This window comes from Eutrigla gurnardus (genome assembly GCF_963514095.1).
Source record: "Eutrigla gurnardus genome assembly, chromosome: 22".
Lineage (NCBI taxonomy): Eukaryota > Metazoa > Chordata > Actinopteri > Perciformes > Triglidae > Eutrigla > Eutrigla gurnardus.
The window spans coordinates 1,891,661-1,915,571 of NC_139933.1; the positions used below are offsets into that span (position 1 = coordinate 1,891,661).

At 46.3% G+C, this 23,911-nt stretch overlaps 1 protein-coding gene across 1 annotated transcript in view; it reads left to right on the top strand.

Annotated features, from left to right (window-relative positions):
- The first annotated feature begins 1,968 nt into the window (after positions 1-1,968).
- Positions 1,969-23,911, top strand: part of cacna1g (calcium channel, voltage-dependent, T type, alpha 1G subunit) — a 148,838-nt gene continuing 126,895 nt past the window's right edge. Inside the window, 2 exon segments of the mRNA XM_084002159.1 lie at positions 1,969-2,589; positions 2,969-3,286. Coding sequence (XP_083858285.1) covers positions 2,976-3,286 — 311 coding nt within the window. The 5' untranslated portion in view covers positions 1,969-2,589; positions 2,969-2,975.

The following is a 23,911-nucleotide window of genomic DNA, read 5'->3' on the forward strand; positions in this document are numbered from 1 at the left end:
CACGTGCAACCTGTGCAGTTTTCACATGCATGAATTCTCCTTTTTAAACTTCCATGTAGACGTGTGGCAGATGTGGTACTAAAGGAAAGGTCAGAGGTTCATCCTGTGGAGACCATGAGCATTTAACGTTTACGTTTTTTCAAGATACCTTTTATTAGTATATTTATTTATTTATTAGTATTGGTCAAGACGAACTTTGACCTGTTGTCAGCTGTGTTCTTCATGGGAGTTTATAAGAGCCTGCTGTTGACTGATTTCTTGTTATTTTTCAACCTTCTCCGTGTTGAAGCACCAACGTATGAGCCGTGTGTCCGTCGTACAGAGTTTCCTCTGGAGAGTCCAGATCACCCACTCTGATAAATTGGGGTCTTCGCCCGAACCGGCCAGCACTAGCAAACATCATTCATCACCCACTCACACACACTCGCCTCGGCACGTGCCATGCTTTAATTCCAGTTTCTGAATAATAGATGCGTGATTGTATTATTATTATTATTATTATTAATAATGAATATTGTATTTGTTGTTTTTCGGAGTAGTACCTGGTCTTAATTGTGTTCTCCTCCTTCTCTTATGTATTCAGAACGGCGCCTCCTTGCTGCCTAATAGGTACAAGCCCTGCTGGATCAATATGTTTTCATTGGCACTCTGTTAAGATGGCACACAATTAACTAATCCGTCCATACACGGTGGATTGTCAGAGGCTCGTTTTTTATTTCTATCTCCTCCTCCTCCTCCTCCTCCTCCTCCTCCTCCTCCTCCTCCTGTGTGCACCTGCAGGTGTTTTATTTCTTTATATTTTCTCATATCATGCTTTCACAGTGAACTATGTGCAAACAGCCCACGTGATTAATATCTGCTGCTGCTCTATAGCTGCGACAGATGCTATGAACAAGAAATTGGTTCCCCTCATTGATTTGTTCCCCTCAGATCAATGATCACACACTGTAATGAAAATATAGTATGGCGCTGCTGTGTAGTGAGTAATGTGCTGAGACTACAGTATGCATGCGTGTGTGTGTGTGTGTGTGTGTGTGTGTGTGTGTGTGTGTGTGTGTGTGTGTGTGTGTGTGTGTGTGTGGGGGGGGGGGGGGGGGGGTTAGGATGGAGGTGCAAAAAGGGGAAGCATTGCAAATCAGAGACACTATGTCACTTAAAAAGAGTACAACTATCTGCTCCGCCTCCGGCTGTACTCCATAAATCTCTCTCTCTCTCTCTGTGTGTGTGTGTGTGTGTGTGTGTGTGACAGAAAAGCCTGGGGAACATCTTCCCCTAGTGGCCACCAGAACAAAAAAAAAACAAACAAAAAAAACTCATGAATAATATTTTGTTTTTCTATGAATACGTGAGAATAACAAATGCTTTGTTGAATATCTTAAATGACTGACAGTCAGTAGTAATAATAGTCATTTGGATAGTCTGGGGGAAGTTTTACGCAATCGTCATTTTACCTCCCAGACATGAGTGATTCATTAATATTTGGCTGCTTCTTATTATCGAATAAATAGTTCTCAACTCGTGAAAAATCAGTTTAAAAGAGTTTTGTTTAACTATATCATCATGCATTGAGTGGGTCCCGGGTAATCCCTGGTAATATACATCCTTTAGTATAGTCACAGTCGGTAGGAGTCACATTGTACCATGTGGCAACTTTTCCCTCTCAAAAACTCCCCTTAATAAAGCCCCGGGCCCCTCAGCCAATCACATGGCAGCGCTGCCAGGTGCCGTCGCTTCCTCGCTCCCCATTGGCTGGCCAGTTGACATTAAGATTCCAGCTGTTTCACCCCCCCTCCTCCCCGGCTCTACAGGTTAGATCGGCGTCCACTTCAGCCAGTCAGGAGGGAGCCCCGGAGTCAGGCCGCGCTGTGATTGGTGCAGAGTGCGGCGGGGGGGCGGGGCGGGAGCCAGAAGTTCGGATCCCCTATCCAGCTGTGTGAGAGGCTCGCTGATGGACGGAACCGAGCGGAGACAGTCTGGAGGAGACCGGAGTGAGAGCGGGAGCGCGCACCGATAGAGAGGAGCTACACCGACGGTCGTGTTCGGCGGGCGGGATGTGCAGCAGCATCTCCGCGGATCTTTAACACCCCAAACCGCCTGTGGATGCAACGAAAGTACCGGATTCTTACACGTCAAGGAAAACCACTACATGCTCTTTATTTCTCCTTTTCTGTGGGTTGTCCATCAGCTCTGCGGAGGTGTTGGAGGAGAAAGCATAAAGAAGTTCATAGTTCTATTGAACCTGAGGCTGTGCGCTGCAGAAGTGGACCTTCTTTCTAACGGGGGACGGGTATGAAGTGTTGCTGAGCCCCCCCGGAGAGGCTTGGACACCGGAGACCCGGGGCCTGGGCGCAGCGGCGGCGGCGCACCGACCTGGAGACGATACGCTCCGCCAGGACGCACGGAACCCCCCAACACGAGACCCGCTCCTCTTCGCTTCTCCTCTTCCTCTTCTCCTCCCCGCTCCTCCTCTTCATCCCTCCTTCCTACCAGCCGGGTTCGCGTTGCCTTCAGACTGGTGTGGACTTTACAGCCGCGACTAAACCATGCGATGACTGAGCGCGCTTTGGGCACATCGACAGTCCATTCCAGGTAAAAGATGCTCCTGCGCTGCTTTTAGAGAATCACTTCAGCGGGAATGTGTTGGAGGTTTATGGATGAAGCTGAAGTTGTTTTCTAGGATTATTGGCTGTTATTGCTGTTTGGTTAGGAGCTATATTCTATTTACCACATTGCAGAAATATACGTTGTCGATCTGCATCCATAAAAAACACTTTGATTCCTTTTAAAAGCATGAATATGATTGTTTTTAATTGGCATATTTAATTAAAAGCCTCCACTGCAGCCTGTTCCTGTCTGAGAATATGAAGTTTGTGTTTTATTTCCAGTTATATAAATGTGTAGTTGAGGGGGTGGATGCAGGCTGCTGCAGGTATTTCCAGGTCGGGTCTGATCGCCTGTTTGCTCGCAGGAGGTGAATGATGGCCGAGGATGGGGGACATCTCTCCGGGATCCCCGACGCCAGGGGCTCGGAGGGTCGCTCCTCTCTGCCGAGGACTTTCATCCGGCTCAACGACCTGTCCGGGGCCGGGACGGGAGCCGGGGAGCGCGGCGAAGTCGTTGTGGAGCCGGCGTCCCCGGCACCTGACGGGATCTCTACAGCAGGGGAGGAGGCGTCGGCGAGCGGCGACGAGGACCTGCCCTACCCCGCCATGGCCCCCGTGGTCTTCTTCTACCTGAAACAAAGCACCCGGCCCCGGAGCTGGTGTCTCAAGATGGTCTGCAACCAATATCCTTTCATGTGCTTTTTCAGATTGGAGGCTACTCAAGCGCGCATGCGCAGCATTGCACCTGTGGCAGGTAAGAAACACCTGCTGGACTGTGCAGCTCTGCCAGTTGATTGTGAATAATCACAAGTGTGTGTGTGTGTGTTGATCTACGTTCCTGGTGTGTGTAGTTTTAACAAACCTTGTGACGTAATGATCAAAATGATCTGATCAGAGACTCAAATGTGTGTATTGGGCTCGCTGTGTGTGTGTGTGTGTGTGTGTGTGTGTGTGTGTGTGTGTGTGTGTGTGTGTGTGTGTGTGTGTGTGTGTGTGTGTGTGTGTGTGTGTGTCATGCTCTGATTCCTCTGAGCCAGTGTGTGTGTGTGCGTGCTTCCGATCGATTTTTCATAACCAAAAGCGAGTGATGACAAGTTATTGATCTCACACAGCTGGGCTAACAGTGATGGTTGTAATGAGTTTATTGATACACACCTGGAGCGTCTGTCTGTCTTTACATCTGAGTGTGTTATTGATTCATAAGAGTATATGGAGCCGTGTTGATGGCGAAGGAGGCGATGGAGACTCTCTTGTGCGTCTCCAATGTGTGTGTTGCTCTGATGGTGTGTGTGTTGCTCTGTTGGTGTGTGTGCTGCTCTGTTGGTGTGTGTGTGTGTGTGTGTGTGTGTGTGTTGCTCTGATGGTGTGTGTGTTGCTCTGTTGGTGTGTGTGTTGCTCTGATGGTGTGTGTGTTGCTCTGTTGGTGTGTGTGTGTGTGTGTGTGTGTTGCTCTGTTAGTGTGTGTGTTGCTCTGATGGTGTGTGTGCTGCTCTGTTAGTGTGTTGCTCTGTGTGTGTGTGTGTGTGTGTGTGTGTGTGTGTGTGTGTGTGTGTGTTGCTCTGATGGTGTGTGTGTTGCTCTGTTGGTGTGTGTGTTGCTCTGATGGTGTGTGTGTTGCTCTGTTGGTGTGTGTGTGTGTGTGTGTGTGTTGCTCTGTTTGTGTGTGTGTTGCTCTGTTAGTGTGTGTGTTGCTCTGATGGTGTGTGTGTGACGTAGCTGGGTGTGAGAGAGCGATGGGAGTGTTTCGCTGCTCCGGTGGTTCCAGCCTTTGTTTCTTCTCTGCGGTGCTGTGAGTGTGTGATAACCTTTCATCCATCAAATCATAACTCCATCCTCTTCCCTCATTTTGTTTTGATTGAGACGCTCAGTAAGCCGGTCCTCCTCCTCCCTTCGTCTTCGTTTCCCTCCGATCCTCGGCCTCCCGCCAGTCACGGCTGATTTCCATGTCTGGAAATGTCAAATCTTGAAAGGTCTTACAAATAGACTTGTTTTTTTTCAGTCCCTCGTGGCTCCTCCGGGAGCAGAGGTGATCCATGATACTGTTATCCAAGTCAGGGTTAAACATTCTCATTTCATGGACCCCCCGACTACAGCTCATTCCTATTTGACCCAAGATTGTATCTGGAAGTGGAATTAGTCAGTTGAGAGTATTTAATTGTATATTTACTTCCAGTATTTATTATATTGTTCAACTTCCCGTCGGTTGTCAGATTGATGATGAAGATTCCAGTTGGAACTGTCGTAAAGTCGTAGGGTCGTCCTCTACTCTGACGAGCTGTGTTGCCATGCACATGAGGTCATATGGATGATGTCATCACCCAGATGCTCCCTTCATTAGCGTGAATGAGAAGCTGGTGAAGATGAGCAATAAACCAATCAGAGAGGAGGGATATCTGGGACAATAATGTTGCCTTTTAGTACGATTAAAACAAATCATTTTCTGGATGTCTTTAAAATGATCATCACTGAGGAGGACTAGATGTAGTCGCTGATTTCATTTCTTCAGTAAGAACCTGGTCACATGGTCTCCATCATGTCAATAATGCAATACAAAAACCTGACAAAAAACCTACTTGCATGCTACAATGCACAGCCTGTATGCTGCATAATCAATGCTTACCTTTGACACAGATTCATACACGCTGTCGGCCTAGTCTAGATTAAATCCACCATAGTTTGCCTGTAATTTGGATAACTTTGTAGTCTTGGTTACACTGGAGTCTTACTGGAAATCAATATTTTTCAATAAGTCTTTTCAAGTAAAACTGGGAGCGTGGTTTCACCCAGAAGGTTTCACGAACACCGCTTTGAAATACTAATGAGGGTCTGCACATGACTGCTGTGGTGATACTACGTGTGTGTGTGTGTGTGTGTGTGCGTGTGTGTGTGCGCTCATTTGCCCTTTAATGTCCATCCGTACTGATTGAGGAAAAGGTCACTGCTTTTGTAATGCGTTAGCGTTGCTGTGATCGAACCGTCTCCGTGCCGCCCGCGCTCCGGTACCCGGAGACCGTATTTATGTACATGATTTCAACTCTGTGGACCTCTCAGCGTTCAGGTTTGCAGAGTGAATCCTGCAGTAGCCTCTTCTACTATAAATACTCGGCACACACGAGCAGCAGCAGCTCTCCTCCGTCTGATGCAGTAGTAAGACCGGCAACGCGAGAAAACCCGACTGATCTCAGGGCCAGCATGTTTTTTAGACAGGCATCTCCTCGGTAAGCCCTCGGCCTCAGGCGGCCTGCGGCCATTTTCAGCAGTCTGAAGTAATTAGGACCCCTGGATCCTCGCTGAGGTATTTAGGGTTTAATTGAAGACCCCTGGGGTGTACGCTCTGAGTGATGTTTTGCCCAGCACATTGCCTGTGTGAAATTCCCTCTGCTGGTTTTGCTAATGATTCCTGTAGAATCTGTGTATGATAGAGAGTGAGAGCTTTTGTATATGTGTGTGTGTGTGTGTGAGAGGTTGTGTAAGCAGCACACACACATGAGCACACTTCTACAGGACTCCCGTAGGTGTCTCCTCTCTGGTGGGGAGCTGGGTGTTGTGCCAAGACGGAGGAGGAGGAGGGATGTCATCCAGCGCGCTCTATCCTTTAGCTCACACTGATTCAAACTCATAGAGCCTCAAATAGCCTCATTGGAAGACCGACAACCCCTCGTGCTCAAGGGAGCGGCGGGGTTTTGGCGAAACACGCTACTGATTTGTTTTTTTCCCCCCGTATTTCAGCGAAGCACGCTTCACATTTGTTGCTCGTTGCTCTGATGCGTCTGTCAAATAATGGAAGCCCGAGCAAACACTTACTTAATCAGCAGAAAATGTCTCCTGCCCTCCCCATCACCTATTCTCCCCTCTCCCCCTCTCCTCCTCCTCCTCCTCCTCCTCGCCGGCTCCACTCTGTTTTTCCTCCTCTGGAGTTGAAAGCCTCGAGTTGGCTGGTGAAGACGGGTGCTTGTCTGCCATCTCTGATGGCCTCCGAAACCAGGAGAAGAAGAAAAGGAGGAGGAGAGCAGGGCGGGAGAAAGGGAGAAAATAAAATAAAAACTGAGGCTTAGTTGGAGACCCAAGTGGGATTTCAGAGAGCATTTTTAAGAGGTGAAAAAGTAGGTCTGTACCCCCCCCCCCCCCCCAGACATTTCTCCCAACATCTTTCAGTGTGAGAGTGTGATCCTCGTTGCAAATTCTATCTGAACTTCGATCATAGGTTTGTGATCGTGTGTGTGTGTGTGTGTGTGTGTGTGTTTCATGTTCTCCATATGAACTGAATGTTCTCTTTAATTCACTTGGAGGCTGACATGAACTCTGCTCATGCACTGAAAGATTAGTGTGTGTGTGTGTGTGTGTGTGTGTGTGTGTGTGTGTGTGTGTGTGTGTGTGTGTGTGTGTGTGTGTGTTGATGTGACTCGCTGAGCATGTGATGTGACTTGCATGTATTTTGCATGTAAAGTGCTTTCTGCAGGGATGTGTGTGTGTGTGTGTGTGTGTGTGTGTGTGTGTGTGTGTGTGTGTGTGTGTGTGTGTGTACATTTAAAGCTGCACACAATGATTTAACATGCCGAGCTAAGATATTAAAAAAAAAAAAATAGTCAAGAGTGATTTGATCAAATGCTATGTGCTGCAGATATCAACAACATTGATGGTAATCGATCAGTAGAGTCAAATGCACACATGAGTCATGCAACATGCGATAGAAGTCCTTTGCAGAAGAAGCCGATACAGAGATGCTGCTTGTAGCCTCCATTGACCAGAATGCAATGCGTTTGTGTTTTGATGTACTTTTCTTAAATGAAAGAAATCCTACTTTGGTTCTGCCTCGGGCTGCGTATCAGTATCTGATACCTTTTTAAGGTACCAAGTAGCACTGAAACCTTTCATCCTCTTCATACCCACATCTAGAAAGTAATGTTTTTTGATTGGTTCTGCTTGCAGCCAATCGGTGTGAGCATTGTTCTATGAAAGGCTGCGTGGGATTGGACCTATAGTGGGTGTGGTGAAGTCTCTTTTAAATTCTACTGTACTACCTCCACTGTGCATTTTAAACCTATTGCAACAGTGGTATATATACATTCTGTAGGGATGACCAAATGGCATTCTGGGAAATGTAGGAAAGTAAAGAGGAGAATCATACATCCAATCACACCTTTCTGTGAGCTCACTGTTAAATATGTGGACGTCCGGCCGGCCAGAGACACTTCTGTCTCTCGTGTTTCATATCCACATTTTAAGATGGAAACTAAGTGGCAGAATAAAAAACTTGCATAACTGCCGACCAAAGAACGCTAATGAAAACATAGCTATGGTCAAAAGCATGGAGCACTGACTGTAGCTGGCAGTCATGTTGGCGTGTGTGTGGGTGTAGGGCTTTGTTATTGCGCTGCAGAGTCTTTGTTACTTTCAGGATCGAATGCTAGTTAGCAGAGATTTATTGCCGAGCCTTCGCTCTTGGCTTGGGCAGAAGGAAATGAGTGAGTGTTCATCGGATCCCCGTCCAAATATCAGTTGCAGTATTTACCAGCATAATTGCAGCGATGTTTTGATGTCCACATCGTGCACCCCTACTGTGTGTGTGTGTGTGTGTGTGTGCAACCAACATCTGCTGTATACACACTCATCACACGCTCACGGCCGTTGGAAGAAAATGAAGGTTCTTTTAGCATAACGCGTTGAACTTTCTCCAAACACTGATTCACGGACGGATAGATCACTTTACTGGCAACGCAACGCTCCCGACACACGATACAGTACGTGTGTGTGAAAATCAGTGGTTCAGTCACGTTGAAAGGGCCGATTATTGACGATAACCGGAGTGACGATCACAAAGAGATGGCAGGAGAGAGAGAGAGAGCTCAGACTGCATTGAGGTGTGAGTAGACGACTCTAGTCTGCTTTTAATGCGGAGCTTTGTTTAAAGAAACCCTTCTTTGTGTTCAGCCCGCTGCCTCTCTCCTGATTGCTGCACTATAGTTTCCACCTATAGTCAGCTCATTAGAAGCGCTTGCATGACTTCACACCTGGAGATCCTTCCTTCAGTGCACACAAACATGATAACACTGAACAGAAGCAACAGCGCCGGTCGCATTCAGCCCGGCTACTCAGAACAAAAACACCGGCACACTTTAGCAATCTGGTCGCTAATTGCTGCTACAGCCACAAATGGATGGACATGTCCCACATGATAGAAATTAATTAGGTTGTAAATATAGGTTTACAGGTGCAGAAATGCATCCCACGGTGTTGATTTTCAACACTCGACAGTGAAGAAACAGAACCACCTGTAAAGACGATATCACAGATACAAACAATGAAAATACACCGTGTATGTATGTTATGTGTTGGGACTGAAGGTCTGTTTGCTGAAATGTGGTAGAGAACGTATCGTTGTTGCTGTGATGGTGGTTTCATACCTAACCTTTAACCTTTAACCCAATCAGATCTACATATCGCGTTGCGTCTCACCTGTTCACTAAACTAAGCTCAACGCTTCATGCAGGACTTTCAGTCCTCGCTTTATTGGTAGTTTTATTAACGTGAAGAGAGAAAAAAAACAAACAGCAGGAAACGTCGAGTTTCATTTCAACCTCATAGCTTAATATTGCTCCGGAAAAAATGGTGCAGTGGAAAGACTGGAATTAATTAGTGAATAAAATGAGGATTTGTGTTTTTTTTTTTTTTAAAAGGAGAAAGTGGGAGCAGCAGTGAGTATGGTGCGACTCCGCTGATGCAATTCCAGACCATTGGAGATGTTGTTGGTTACCATATTTATTATTTATAACACCTGTCCTTACGTTGACTTCTATATGAGTGTTGACTGGACGATAACCAGGCGGAGGAACAATTGAGCAGCACAAACGGTACTACCGCTGCTACACAAGTGACTGGAAGTCATTGAATCAATGGTAAGTAAGTGTGTGTGTGAGGTGGAAAGCCTGAGCAACCAGAGCTAAACACTGACAATACATTGGAGTTGAAAGCTGTGTGTTTTTCTTGACATTGGTTGGTTCTCTGGTGAAGCCATCACGGCTTCTCTGATTACCTGGACAACCTGGGATCTCAAAGTAACCCGGTTACTTAAGAGACTTGATTGGCCTGGCGTCTGTGTGTGTGTGTGTGTGTGTGTGTGTGTGTGTGTGTGTGCGTGTGTGTGTGTGTTGGCAGTGTGGGACTGGCTAACCTGATACACACCCGCGGAGAATCCGACCACAGTGATTCAAGGGCGAACCACAAACTCCAGTGTAGCAGTGTAGACTGCCAGACAGCAGCAGGAAGCACTCTCGCCATCTCTCGCTGTGTGTGTCCATGTGTCAGCGTGTGTGTGTGTGTGTGTGTGTAAATGTATGACGATGTTTCTAAATCTCAGATTTCGGTTGGTTTCCGAGTAGAAAGGAGCGAAGTCTAAGTTCCTCCCCTTGTTTTTTTGGATGAAGCCAGTCTCTGATTGGAGGCGGGGCAGGCAACTTTTACCCTCGTGTGTTTTGTTGCGTTGCTCAGTTGCTCTTGTCAGACCGCGTTGTGCTCCTCCACCCCCGTGACTCCGGTGGCCTAGTTAACAAATTAATGTGAATCCTGTAAAAAAACCACAGGCTAGCTCCCCAACAGAGGGAAAACCAAGGGAGAGTGAAAGGAACCGAGAGAAGAGGAGCGGTTTGATAGCAGGAGGGAGTGAAACTGAAGGGGGGAAGACATTTGCACATGTGCTGTCCTCAAGGAGTCGTCGGCGGGCCTGTAAAAGTCTCTTCACAGTGCTCTTTGTGTTTGGCCTCCGGCTACACGATCTCCCCTCTCACATCGTCTGCGGTTTGAGATGCACGGTCACGTCATGTGTCACTGATGTTCAATCAGTTATTTGTACAGGGAGAACAATTAGCGCACATAAAACCCAGTGGTTAATTACTGCCGCTTTAGAAAACGACTTGTCATGGTTCAGATGTCTGAAGAAAAAAAAAACAACACAATTCTGTCACCGTCATCTGCAGTTAATTATCTGGAACAGCGGTTTGGTTAGATGATTGGTTGTGATTGACGGGTTGGACGCTTTGATGGTCGGATGTTTGGTTAGGTGGTTCGGTGACTGGTTGGATGTTGGACAGGTTGGGTGGTTAGGAGATTTGTGGACTGGGTAGGTGGTCATTCCACTGGGTGGCTGGTTGGTTGGGCGACTGGTAGGCCTGTTTGAATGGGCGGGTGCTGGACTGGTTGAGTGTTTGGTTGTTTGACTGGTTGGCTCCTTGATTGGTAGGTTGGCGTGTTGACTGGTAGCTCATTTGATTGGTTGTCCAACTGGTTTGCTTGGATAATTGGGTGATTAACTGGTTTGTTGGTTTACTGGTAGATGACCGTTGGGTGTTAGACTGGTTGGTAGTTGATTGGTTGGTAGGGCTGTTGGTTTATCTAGTTGGTTGATTAATTGAATGGTTGGTAGATTAGTAGTTTGACCCATTGGGTCGTTGATTGGTCCGTAGATTGTTGTGTGCTGACTGGGAGGGTATGTGATTGGTTGATTGTCCAACTGGTTGATGGGATAGTTGCCTGGTTGGATGGTTGGCAGTTAGTTTGGTTTGAGGGCTTTAGAACTAGAGGGTCTCAACTTATATCAACCTAACCATCCGTGTGGAATGATGTCGCCTCCAGCCAAAACCATTGAAGTAGTATTATTAATACATACAGATCCAAAAATACTACCTTTGAAGATTTGAATCTCTTAAAGACCAAGGTTTTGATGATGCAAATCGCCTGCTTTTACTCAGTGTTTCCATTCAATATATGGAGATATGGTCATCCCCCAGTCCATATATATAGATATATATATGTGTGTGTGTGTGTGTGTGTGTGTGTGTGCGTGCTGAAAGGAATGAGATGACCTTTCTAAATTTATTTTCGCTCTCTTTCAGTGTGTTTTCTTCTTCTCTTCCCCCCCTCCTCCTTTTGGGCTGTTCCGTGAGATGGCTGTAAGTTTATGTAGGACTCAGTCCAGGATTTTCCTACCAGCTTTTTCTCATTAGGGTATTGTAGAAGACTTGAGCTGGGCTGCACAGAGTGGCAACAGAAGGGGGGTGGGGGTATAGAAACACACGTCCTCTACACGTACTGTTACACAGCAGAATCTCACCGGGCACCTGAATCCAGTTATCTTTAACTGTCTCACAGCGGCCGCATCTGTCCCACGTCATAGCCGAGACCTCCGTCTCCTTCCTCCTTCACCTCTGTGCTCACTCCTTCTCCACCCTCTTCTTCTGCCTTCTATCTATCGCACCACATACGTCAGTGTTTCCACAAATATTCACTCCCAGGCTTCCTCCAGCGCTGCCCCTCTTTCTCTTATTCACAACAGGCTGCAAGAACAAGGGGGGATGAGTTCCCCTCCACCTTTTCTCTGCTCCACATTCCTGCTCCACCCTTTGCTCATACCTCCTGTGATAACTCCATCGCCTCCTCTCTGGCCGTTTTTCTTGTCTGATTGATGCAGCACAGCGGGCGATGCCAGTAGACTTTTTTAGACCCTGTCACTAAGTGGGGGACTCAGGTGGCGTTGACACACACCAGACCTGACCACCGGCCTTATCTCAGCACCGACACATAAACACACACTTCTCAAGGGACAAACACGCAGAGCGTCCAATCAGTCGGCTGTCAGATCAGCCGGCTGCAGAGCTTGCCAGCGTTGTCAATAATTCACGCGTACGGGAATGCATCTTTTCTTGGTTTCTTTCTGCACCTCGCTCCTTCTCCCTCTCTGTATCTGGATCTCGATCTTTCTCTGTCAAGTCATCAGGACACTAATCAGGATTTTCCTGCAGCAGGACCGGGGAGTCTGGTGAAGGAGCAAGGAAAAAAAGAGAGATGTCTTATTATAGATAACAAACGAGGGATATAAATACCTCTGGGGGTGGGAAGCTTATATAAGAGTCATGATAGGTCCGTTGGCCTCTCAGCCTGCTGTGCACGAGATCCAGAGTGTGTGTGTGTGTGTGTGTGTGTGTGTGTGTGTGTGTGTGTGTGTGTTCAGCTATATAGATCCTGCATTGCTTGCCTCCAACTCCAGCCGGAGCCTTAAAGTGGAGTATCTCTATGGTGACGTAGTCGGGAGTGAAACAGGAAAGGCAGGCGGGACATCACGTTGGGAGGAATTTGATTTGATGGTTGAAAAGATTAGCTCATGACCTTCTCCAGCTCCAGAGTCCAAGTCGTGTATTGATTGATGGATGAATGTCATGATAGAATTGGTTGGAGCAAGTTTTCCAGGATTGATTTAGATTTGTTTTTCTTCTTTAGGGAAAAAAGGATGAAAATGACATTTTCATTTCAAGTCTCTTCTATTAAAACTACAGATGGGAACTTCATAAAATAACTTTTTTTTTTTTTTCATATTTGCACAAGCTGTCACTATATCATGTCTGTAGTAAATGAGACAATCTGTGTAACAATCGGGTTCCTCTGCCTCCTTTTTTAGTGCTTCAGGGTGAACGTTCAGCCTCCGATTGGTCCTTTTCTTTGGAAACCTCGTGATCGTCTTCACAGATTAGCTGTCCCATTTAGTGACAGTTTGAGCTCACGTGAGGAAAAAGTTGTTTTTATTAAAGTTACCAACTGAAGCATAAATTAATATATTACACGGCGTTCTCATACAGCAGCAGATTACATGATAGTCACTCCTTCAATGAGCCGGAAGCCCCGCTGGACAGAACGTGTGCAGTTGTTCCACTTAACACAGCGGAGGCTAATGAACGTGACCGGCCACGTCTGTACAGTGGGCTGACCACCAGAGGGGATGTGTGTGTGTGTGTGTGTGTGTGTGTGTGTGTGTGTGTGTGTGTGTGTGTGTGTGTTTAGTCATTATGGACATCTGTGGGGTGTGATGAACAAACTGCCTACGGAAGGAAGGAGCCACGGTGTTTTTTTTAAAGCATGACCGTGTAGTGATGCACACAATTAGCTGCATGTAAACCAGCGATTGTCCAATCACAGTTGAGCAACTGTCAGTAAGCCCTGCATGTTGTAAGTATGAGCTATTAAAGCGTGTGTTTATCAGCATGTCCGGCTGATACTTAATGATAGCACATCACCATATCATATCCCCCCCCCTTCGTGTGGAAGCTGCTAGCGTCTATTAAGAGTTGAGTAGGAGCATCGGCTCTGTTGTTCGGGGATGTTTACACCCCAGCAACCTTTGTGTGCAAGCAATTAAGTCTCCTTATAATACAAATTCTAATACTAACTAGCTTGACACGGCAACATAAAAAACACAATGCTGATTCTTTATTTCCTTGTCTGCATAAACGAGACCCTGTTAACAGTTTCCCATTTTAAAAATGCTCTCGACTCTTCATTTAAATTTGAATGTTAATTGAGCTGCACGTCGATGTTCGGTTCAACAGTTAGATTTACTGAATAATCGGCTTTCTTACTTCCATTCACTGCAATACCATTTGCTCACATGGTGGCACTGACATGACAATAGACTCACACACTCACACACACACACACACACACACACACACACACACACACACACACACACACACACACACACACACAAACACACACACACTCCCCTTGGCGCGTGGCCCGAATCACTGTGACATTTACAGTTTGCAGTCATTACAGCCTAATGTCCCAGGGGCCGCCCGTGTGATAGCGGCTGCTCCAGAATCAGATCACATCATTTTGTGAAAGTGCTGAGCCTCGGCATGCTCGCGACGACTACACCTGCGCTGGGATCAGCTGAGGAGGGAATGGGATCAAATCCCACGAGCCCGAGGCTTACCACGCTTCCAGAAGGTCAGGGGAAGCAGGTGTAATCCGTTAGAACGCCGTGATGTCACATGTCGGTGCATTAGCGCCTAATGACGGAGTGTTTGCATGTGGCTCTTTGCCCTCCGCTGCATTTCTGAATGTCAGTGTAAATATACAAATATAATATGATATATGATAATATGGGAATGTGATCTCAAAGGGTTAATAAGTTTGGTGCTCTCACACGAAACACAGTAATCTGACCTATTTTTAATGTATTGGTACCTGTGCTTAAAGTATGTCTTATTGTACATTACATTTCATACACTGCAGTCTGTGACTTCTACTTATCATTATTGCTTCAGAGGAAAGTCGTGAAGCGGGAAGTGATGGAAAAAAGTTGGATAAAGTAATAAAAAATCCATCTATATCTCTAAATCCCAGCCCAAACAGTCGGATATATACCTGCATCCCACACACATACAGACGATACCTGCAAACAGTTCCTCCATCACACATATTGCATTCAGACACTCCCACACTTTCATAAGTGTGACAATATCATATCTGAGGGGGGGGGGTTTCTCCACCCAAGGGTGCAGCCATCCCACATGCAGGATGAGAAAGGGAGCGAGATCTGCTTTATGTCTTCTTGATTAATGTTTTCTCTTCGTCACACCGTCCTCCCTGTTCCTCCCCCCCCCTCCCCCCTCTGTGTGTGTGTGTGTGTGTCTGTGTGTGTGTGTGTGTGTGTGTGTGTGTGTGTGTGTGTGTGTGTGTGTGTGTGTGTCTGTGTGTGTGTGTTTTCTAACACGTGTGTGGATTGTTGCGTACCGTTTTGTAAGATCTGCTCTTTATTACTCTTCACATCACCATCGGCCAACTCAACTGGGCCACGATCACATGGGGAGGTCTCATTCCTCTGTTGCGTGTGTGTGTGTGTGTGTGTGTGTGTGTGTGTGTGTGTGTGTGTGTGTGTGTGTGTGTGTGTGTGTGTGTGTTTGTGTGAGTTTTGCAATCATCCCTGGGTAACTTCATACAGTTTGCAGATGTAGACTGAGAGGGAAACCCTGTCTGGTCTCTGTAGAGGTTTGTGTGTGTGTGTGTGTGTGTGTGTGTGTGTTTGTTTGTGCGATATGTAATCCAGTGTGTTTACCTGTCGCCCGGTTGCCTCGCCATATGCTTGCTTGTGTGTGTGTTTTTTCATTTCGTTTGTCAGTAGTGGCTCAAATGGCACATGTAGTCCATCTGAGAGTACACACACACACACACACACACACACACACACACACACACACACACACACACGACGTGCAGGGAGGGGAGCCTCAGCGCTCGTGGTTTCGGTGTCCCTCGTTAACATGCTCTGTTCAGGATTTCCTACAAGATGTGGCTTAAAAACCAGTTCCAGACTCTCTCTCTCTCTCTCTCTCTCTCTCTCCCCTCCTCTCTTTGTCTTTTGAGAGACACACACACACACACACACACACACACACACACACACACACACACACACACACACACACACACACACACACACAGGGAGGAGGAGAGAGAGGAGGTCTGCTTCTAATTTAAAGTGCTCCCTGGCTGTTCTCCTCTGGGTCCTAACTCCCCTCTGTGTCGAGGCCGGCCGCCAAGTGCCTCTTAAAGAAAAACACAAATTAAATTCATAAATAAAACCGTGTGCCTGTGGCTCGCAGGGGAGCGCCGCTTGTTTGCCTTTCTCCTCCGTACGCGCTGAACAAAAGCTGCTCCGGCGCCGCTCCCTCCCGATAGAGCGACACCACGTCTGCTCGTTATCGGCGTGTTGGATCTGTAGAATGTGTATTATTATGATGATGATATCATGAGTTAGGGGTAGGCGGCGTATCAGTTTGTGGTGTTTTATATATAGACGCCTGTAGAAAAAGCAGTACTTTAATGCAGTACCCGCTCTGAGCAGCTGAAGGATCATTTTTAGTGCAATCATTCTTATTATTATAGGTTATGTTTAGGGACATGAAGCACTTGGTTCATATAGGGAGAGATTATGGTTTTGATTTCATATTGAAAGTCAGAGTGCATATCTCCATCCCAAACAAAGAAGGGTTGAAACTCGGCTCATGTACAGTAAAGATGGCGGCAAAGACACCAACAACAGGGATGTAGTCTCTCCATCTCCTTGGCTTTCTTCATGTGTCCATCAATCTTTGGAGCAATGTTCCATATTTTAATTTGCTCCTTTTCATGTTCCAGAATAAATTTGCACTCGCACGTATTCCCCCCCCGAAGCCGTATTATTCCACGTCCATTCGGTGAACATGTGGTCACGTAAATGAACATGCATGCCGTGGGTGAACATGCTGAGTCTGCGTTCCTCATGCTAATACAGGAGACGGCTGTCGGAGGCAATATAAAGCCAGCAGGCCAGATCTGCTGTTGAGCAATGTGATATAGAGTTGCCCAACGTTGCTCTATAGCTTTATGAAAGGCTTGGAAACTACCCCACAGATTAATCCCCTCCACCTCTCCGAGTGGAAACCTTTTAAAGCAAACTGCTGCTGTTTCCTTCTGTAATGCACACCTGTCCCTCAGATATATGGCTTTTGTTTCTCCAACCCTCTCGGGGTATTTTCATCGATTCCACTCGCATTACTTGATCCGTACTTTCATCTCCCACGGCTGGAGTCAAATTGCTTTGATTGAAATTTCGGCAGGAGATTGAGGAGGACTGACGGAGTCAGCCATGCAGGAAACGTCATCTGCTCACTCTATTTCTTTATCTTCTTCGGTGTCTCTGGTGAAGAAGAGAAAACTAAGGTTGTTGGCAAATTTTCACACTTGAGAAGAACTATTTTCGTGCCTGCGAGGAAACGAATCGGAGCTGTGCTGCAGGGAATAATAATGTTCATATAAAAGGTATATCAGTGTTGGTAGGAGCTTGTTTCTGATTGGCTGCTAGCTCACTGGTACAACTCATTGGTCATTGCATTATTGAGGACCCCCTGCCCCCCATAAAGCAGGTCTTATTGGCCATGTTGCATACCATCCCTTGAGAGTCATCTTTGACCTTAGTATGATGACCTGACCCACCAAATGTCCTTTTTATCTTTACATTCAAAGCTTCTGTCGAGGTTTTAAATGAAGCTTTGCATATCTCTGGTCCTACATTTCACATTTAAGCCTTCTTTTACCAGATTTAGAGGATCCAACTACCATTAAGCGTATTAATTTAATAGTTCTGAATTGGGACGTTTAGAGCAAGAAGCTTGTGAAAAACAAGGTGTGCCAAAGTTGGTCGGCTACATCTGTTATTTCCATGTGTCAGATACATATTTACTCATATTTATGCTGCTGGTTTTGAACATTAATGTCTCACCCTCCTCAGCTCATCATCGTGTTTGTAATGCGTCATGCAGCTTTGCTTTTGCACTGAGATGCTTGCATATTTAATGCTAACTATGTAATCAGTCGGTGGCTCTTAGGGGTCCTTAAGAGGATAATGAGTAATTGTTCAACCTATCTATACTTCAATTAACTCCATATTATCCCATTTAACGAGTGTATAAGAAGGGTTATTTAAACCATAAGTGTCCCTCCCACTCCTATTACCTCCCCACGTCCAGCAGGCTGTTAGAACTCAACAATATACGTCTTCGGTTCAAACATCCTTGGTGGTCAGAAGAAGTGGGTTTCAGGATTGGAACCATGCTTATTCTGATGTTTCCAGCAGCAAGGAAAGAAATTTGGTCGGGGGGACGGAATGGTTAATGCTTCCTCCTCCCCCTTTGATGTGGTTCATAGCCTGGATGGAATATTCTTAACCTGCACCATGCAACCATGAAATACCTCAACGAACGCTTCAATCACCAGAAAGCTGGAGTTCGGAGAATTCCTCTCCTGGCTGTAGGGCTATAACTCTTTCTTTGACTGCGAGGACGTACAAAGAGACAGTTCCTGGCTTGTCATCGCCACCGAGCCTTCCTAAAATAGTGCGTTTGGAACGTACCGTGCTGATGTTGTTCACCAGTGTGGGAACGGCGGCGTGTCATTGGAGATTAAGGCCGCGGTGCCGTTCTTTAGCCAGAACGAGCCCTTGCCAGACTAATGAGCGAGACTGAGACGTCTGGGCACTACAAGCTCCTATAAATCAGGTCCCGTTGTGAATTATTCAGTACATCTTTACCCCCCAAGGAAATGGAGAGGGAGAACAGAAAGAAAGGGGAAGGGCAGATTAGAGAGTGGAAAGAAAAGGTAAGAGGTTGCAAGGTGAAGGAGTGCTGGAATGCCACCCGCTTCGAATTGGCTTCATCAGATGGCCGTTATCATCGTTTCACATTCAAAGAAGCCCAGATGTGATACCAGACCTCGACTCGTTGACTTCTTTCAATGTATGCAGAGTTACGTAACAAATATCCTAAAGTTGTTCAACATTAGCCACGTTCAAAAAACGGCAACGATATCACTTTTAAAACCTGAGGGAAGGTGCAGATATTCATGTTCCCCAGAGGAAGGATCCTATAGTTACCTTACAGATGCAATCTTGTTTTCTGCTTTAATGCCACCATGAGGTTAAAAATGTGCTTTTCAGTCTTTTTAATGGCTCAAAAACAGGGATGAATCCTAATGGCTTTGGATGGATAACCATTCATTGTGACTTTTCATCTAGCACCATCAAAATTGCGTAAAACTACATTGACCCCCAAAGCAAATGTCATTCCTCTGGTTGCAGAAAGTCGTCTATGAGAAAATGACCCTATTCTCACTTTGATTTATTATATAAACATCGTAAGCATGACTTTATGGTCTCAATGGCTCCTTTCAAGTATTCTTCAATACAGCATTGTGTTCATTTATTAAATGACGGTCCTCTTTGCTCTGGAGTCACAACATTATTTATAGAACTTTTAACTCGTAACCCTTTCATGCTGGCGACATGAAAAGGCCTTCTGTTAAAGGTTACCAAAGGCCTTTACTCTGACTCCGCCCCCTCGCCGATTGGTACATGTGCTTTACTGATTGCTGAACAGCAAAAAACACATTTTGAACTTGGATGTAAGAGTTTGGTTTTCTGTCCACTGAGCACTAACGCCACGCGGAGCAGCTAGGTGCATTGATCCAGCGTCACACCAACCCTTTCATCCTCTTTGACCTTTGCTGACAAGCTTTACTTTCTCTCCATTCAACAATCTTTCCCAATCAATCCCTTCTTTCCAGACACTTTTATTTTCCTCTCTTTCGCTTCCCTCTCCTCTTTCTTTAGTTTTTTTCCCCCATCTTTCTGGTATGCTGCCTTCCCCCCTCAGCCAGAGTTGCTATGGTGATGTGAGTTTATAAATATATATATATATATATACTGGGAGCTTCTTTTTTATGGTTCTTACTGGTTTTTCTTCAGTCTTTTGTTTGTGAATGCTTTGCGATGCAGAGGATGCAGTCATTGTTTTGCCTCGGAGGGCTGAGGTGTTCGCTGCCCGGTGTGTTTATTAGCTGTCTCTGAAAGAGCCTGAGGGTTCCTATAGGAAGACGGGTTCTTGTTCTTAACTCTCACCTCCACACTTCCCCCCTTTTCTGTCCAATCATCTCATCTACCCCCCCAGATCTACCCTACCTCATTAGTCTTCATCCTCTCCATCTGCCCTCCTCTTTACCTTCCTCCACCCGTCTGTCTACCTCAGCTTTTCTCATCCATCCACCCACCTGACGCAGTCTTCCTCTCCGCAGTCAGCTCATTGAAATATACTGTATGTGATGCTCTTTGTCAGGGAATTGTGGGAGCAGCATGCCGCCGCACAGGGAGCGGGGGGGAGGGGGGAGGAGTGAGGAGGAGCAGCGAGGGGGAAGAAAAGGGGAGATTGCCGTTTGAGAGAGTGAAAGGCCTTCAGGAAATGAGGGGAAACCCCGTCTAGGGAGAGATGTGGGGAAACAAAGTTTGGAACAGAATGAGCCGACGTGAGCCCGAGACGATAAGAGATAAGAAATGAGATGAAACTTAGTTGTTCCCTTTGGGGAGATTTAGTTGCTGGCAGCGGCGCAATTAGTTTTACAGCGAGGGAACAACACAAAAATACCAAATCACAGAAGTAGGAGATGGAGGAAGCAATAAAATAGAGTATATTATTCAGGTTTGTGGGGTTATTATATTATTATACACACCTCTGACACAGAAACGCCGTGTAGCAACATGATCAGGGTGGAGATACATCATCACAGTAATACCCAAACAAGTATTACATATCAGGCCAATATACTCAGAGTATACTGGAGTATTTGGAAGTGGCTTTTCATCAGTAACATCTAATACTCATCCCAAACCAGTCTCCTGCTATGTTCAGGTAGCCGCCGTGTTTTTGGACTATGTTGTAACCGTGTGTGTGTGTGTGTGTGTGTGTGTGTGTGTATTGTGTGCTAACGTCCTCTCTAGTTAAAGAAGGCGAGGCTGTTTTTCCTGCATGCGTGATATTTCTCCTCTCACTGTATTTGTCACGGCTGCTGCTCCGCTACGAAGACAGCCAAACAACATGAAAGGTCTGTGCCCATCAGACGAACACATGCACACACCCACGCTAGCACATGTACACACACACACACACACACACACACACACACACACACGGAGGGATTCACAGAGCTTTGATCAAAGCCTCAGGCGTGTCTTCTCCTGCAGTTTAAACATGTAGAATTATGGGATGGAGTGGAAGTGTGCGTCCATCTGTTCCCTTCAGGTGACACCACAGCGGCGGCTTTGCACATGTATGTGTTCTCCAGGAGCCCATGCAGCAACACCGAAGGCCTTTAGCCCCCTCCGAGGCCTGACTCAGCAACTTTGCTGTCAATGAGGTTGAATATTAGAGCACGTGCACGGCCGGATGGTGTGCACGTGTGTGATGTGGGCGCTCGATTCATGAAATATACATTATTGTCGTGTGAGTGCAGGAATGATTGAGTGCAGGTTTGGTGGCGTGTGTGTGTGTTCGTTCGTCAGGGATTTTCTTCTTCTGTTTCTTTGTTATGCTTATTATTTGCTCTACTTACTTCCACCTCCCACAGACACACACACACACACACACACACACGCACACACACACACACACACACGTACAGCATCACAGCAGCAACAGACGCAGCAGCATCTGTTTTGGCATAAATGATTGTTCATGAGAGACAGATAGAGATATGCAGAAATGGATGGGAAGAGCTTTTCTTTTAAATGAATAGGAAGATTTGTGTTAAACGGATGGATACACAGTGATTTTTTTTTTTTTTACAGATTAGTCCAACAGGGAAACGCAGCCTTACTGCTGTTTTTATCGTCATCCCCGTCTTCTGGCTTGAAATTAAGAAAAGCCGAAGATTAGCAACACGCCGACTCAGTCCCATTTTGTGATGATGAAGTACGATGTGAGAAGAAGGGGCTGTTATGTATGTGTGCTGAGGCAGAGCTCAACCTGCTTCTTACCCTGATATACTGTAATTATTATCCTCTTATGTAAGGGGAAGTCCAGAAAGCTGCTTCAGCTAAATTACAAAGAAAACCTTTTTTCCCCGAGACATTTTAGACATCAACATCTAGGTTTGTTTCTTATAAGAAAATACCTGTTCAATTGAGACATTTCTCCAGGCCTAACAGTGTGTGTGTGTGTGTGTGTGTGTGTGTGTGTGTGTGTGTGTGTGTGTGTGTGTGTGTGTGTGTGTGTGTGTGTGTGTGTGTGTGTGTGTGTGTGTGTGATGGATTGCTTGTGTTAGGGGAGGCCATAATTTACTGCCGCTGGAAATTTGACACAACCCTGCTGTCCCACTGATAAACTAGCTGCAACTATTCTATATGGATGAGTAGCTATGTAGGAAAGTGTGTGTGTGTGTGTGTGTGTGTGTGTGTGTGTGTGTGTTGTATGTGGGCCTTCTCTTTACACCCTCCCTCCCCTGTGTAATGACGGAGTGTGTCCGTGAGGCGGGTGTGCCTTGCTAAGTATACCTGAGGGAACTCTGCTCTGTGTAGCCTCGCTTTATCATGGCTGACATGCTACTATAGGTGTGTGTGTCTGTCTGTGTGTGTGTGTGTGTGTGTGTGTGTGTGTGTGTGTGTGTGTGTGTGTGTGTGTGTGTGTGTGTGTGTGTGTGTGTGCGTGTGCGTGCATCACTCCCGGCCTTGGTCGACCCCTAACACACTCTCCCGGCTCAGCGTCCAGCTCTACTGAGACACAGTCATTCATCACACTTACCTCCACACAAACACACTCACGCATGCATGTACTCAGGAATACACGTACACACACACATCATGTATATATATCACCTACTGTGGACTATCCAAACATACGGGGATACTACATTAGTTACACATACATTTGGGATTTGTTAAAGTCGGCTTAAAACATTTCTATTTCATGCTGATACCCAAACATGAAATGGACAATTCATAGGTTCATTTAGACGTTTTAAATAATAATGAACTCACTGTGTAACGCCACGATGACGATGTCACTGTGTACGATAAATCCAGTGTCTCTCCGTGACCTTCACCAAGTGTTTAGCATATAAGCGTGACACTTAGCGTGCACCCTGGCCTCAATGTGTCAGTGTCACATCCTGGTCTTTGTAGGTCTACACCCAGTCCTCCACACCGACCTCCTGGGACTGCCCTGAGGTACACCAAGGACACGGTGAACACAATCCAGGCAGCGAAGAAAGCTTTCTTGCAAAGCGTTTCTGGCATTGCACAACGTTGTCGTATATATTATATTTATATTGCAACGTAGGAGGCAGAGTTGTGGATGTGTGTTGGGGTTGAGAAGACCGTGGAGACGGAGCTAGCTCTGGAGGGATTGGAGGTAAAAGAGAGCAGATGCTTTAAATGTGGTGAGGTAGAGATAGTTGCTGCTGGTAGCCCACCGCTGTTCTCTGTAAAACAATAAAAGCCAATTCATGTCTACATTCCTCAGCTGGTTGTAAAACCTGCTTGCTGACTTTAAACGAGGGCTCTGCCAGTCGCTTTCCCTACGTAGGCCTCCTCTTCTTCTTCTTCTTCTTCTTTGTTTCTTTCCGTCTATTCCTGTATAAATACATAAAGACACGCAAGAATCAAATTCTTTCTCCGTGCACGCATACTTGGCCAATTAAGGTGGTTGTGTTGCTCCCCTCCCTCTCCTCTCTTGCGTTGGAGAGAAAGCCTTCGCCGATGTGAGACCCCGCTGCGATATGTGAAAGTTGGGAAAGAAAAGATCCTCGTCCAAAACGAGAGACGCATCGAGCGGTTTCTGGCCGTGGCGCAAGAATAACAAGCCATTTTGGTGTTTCCTTGGCTGGAGGAGAGAACAAAGCAGAGGGGATCCAGCCTGGTTTCAGCTTCATTCATGGCCCGGGCTGACTTGTTTAACATTCCTCCACTCGCCGCTAGCATGAGACTCCCGTCGTGGGCTTGGCTGCAGCCGTCCCATCTGATAGGAGCAGCTATTAAAGTCACGTCCATGCACTGGGATCATCACTCGCTTGAGGTCGGGAATCGTTTGAGCTGTTTGAGAAACACTGACGAGGGACATCGCTTGGAAAATCATAGCTTGGTCTTGGAGGAATCCACATTGTTGGGAACCCACCCT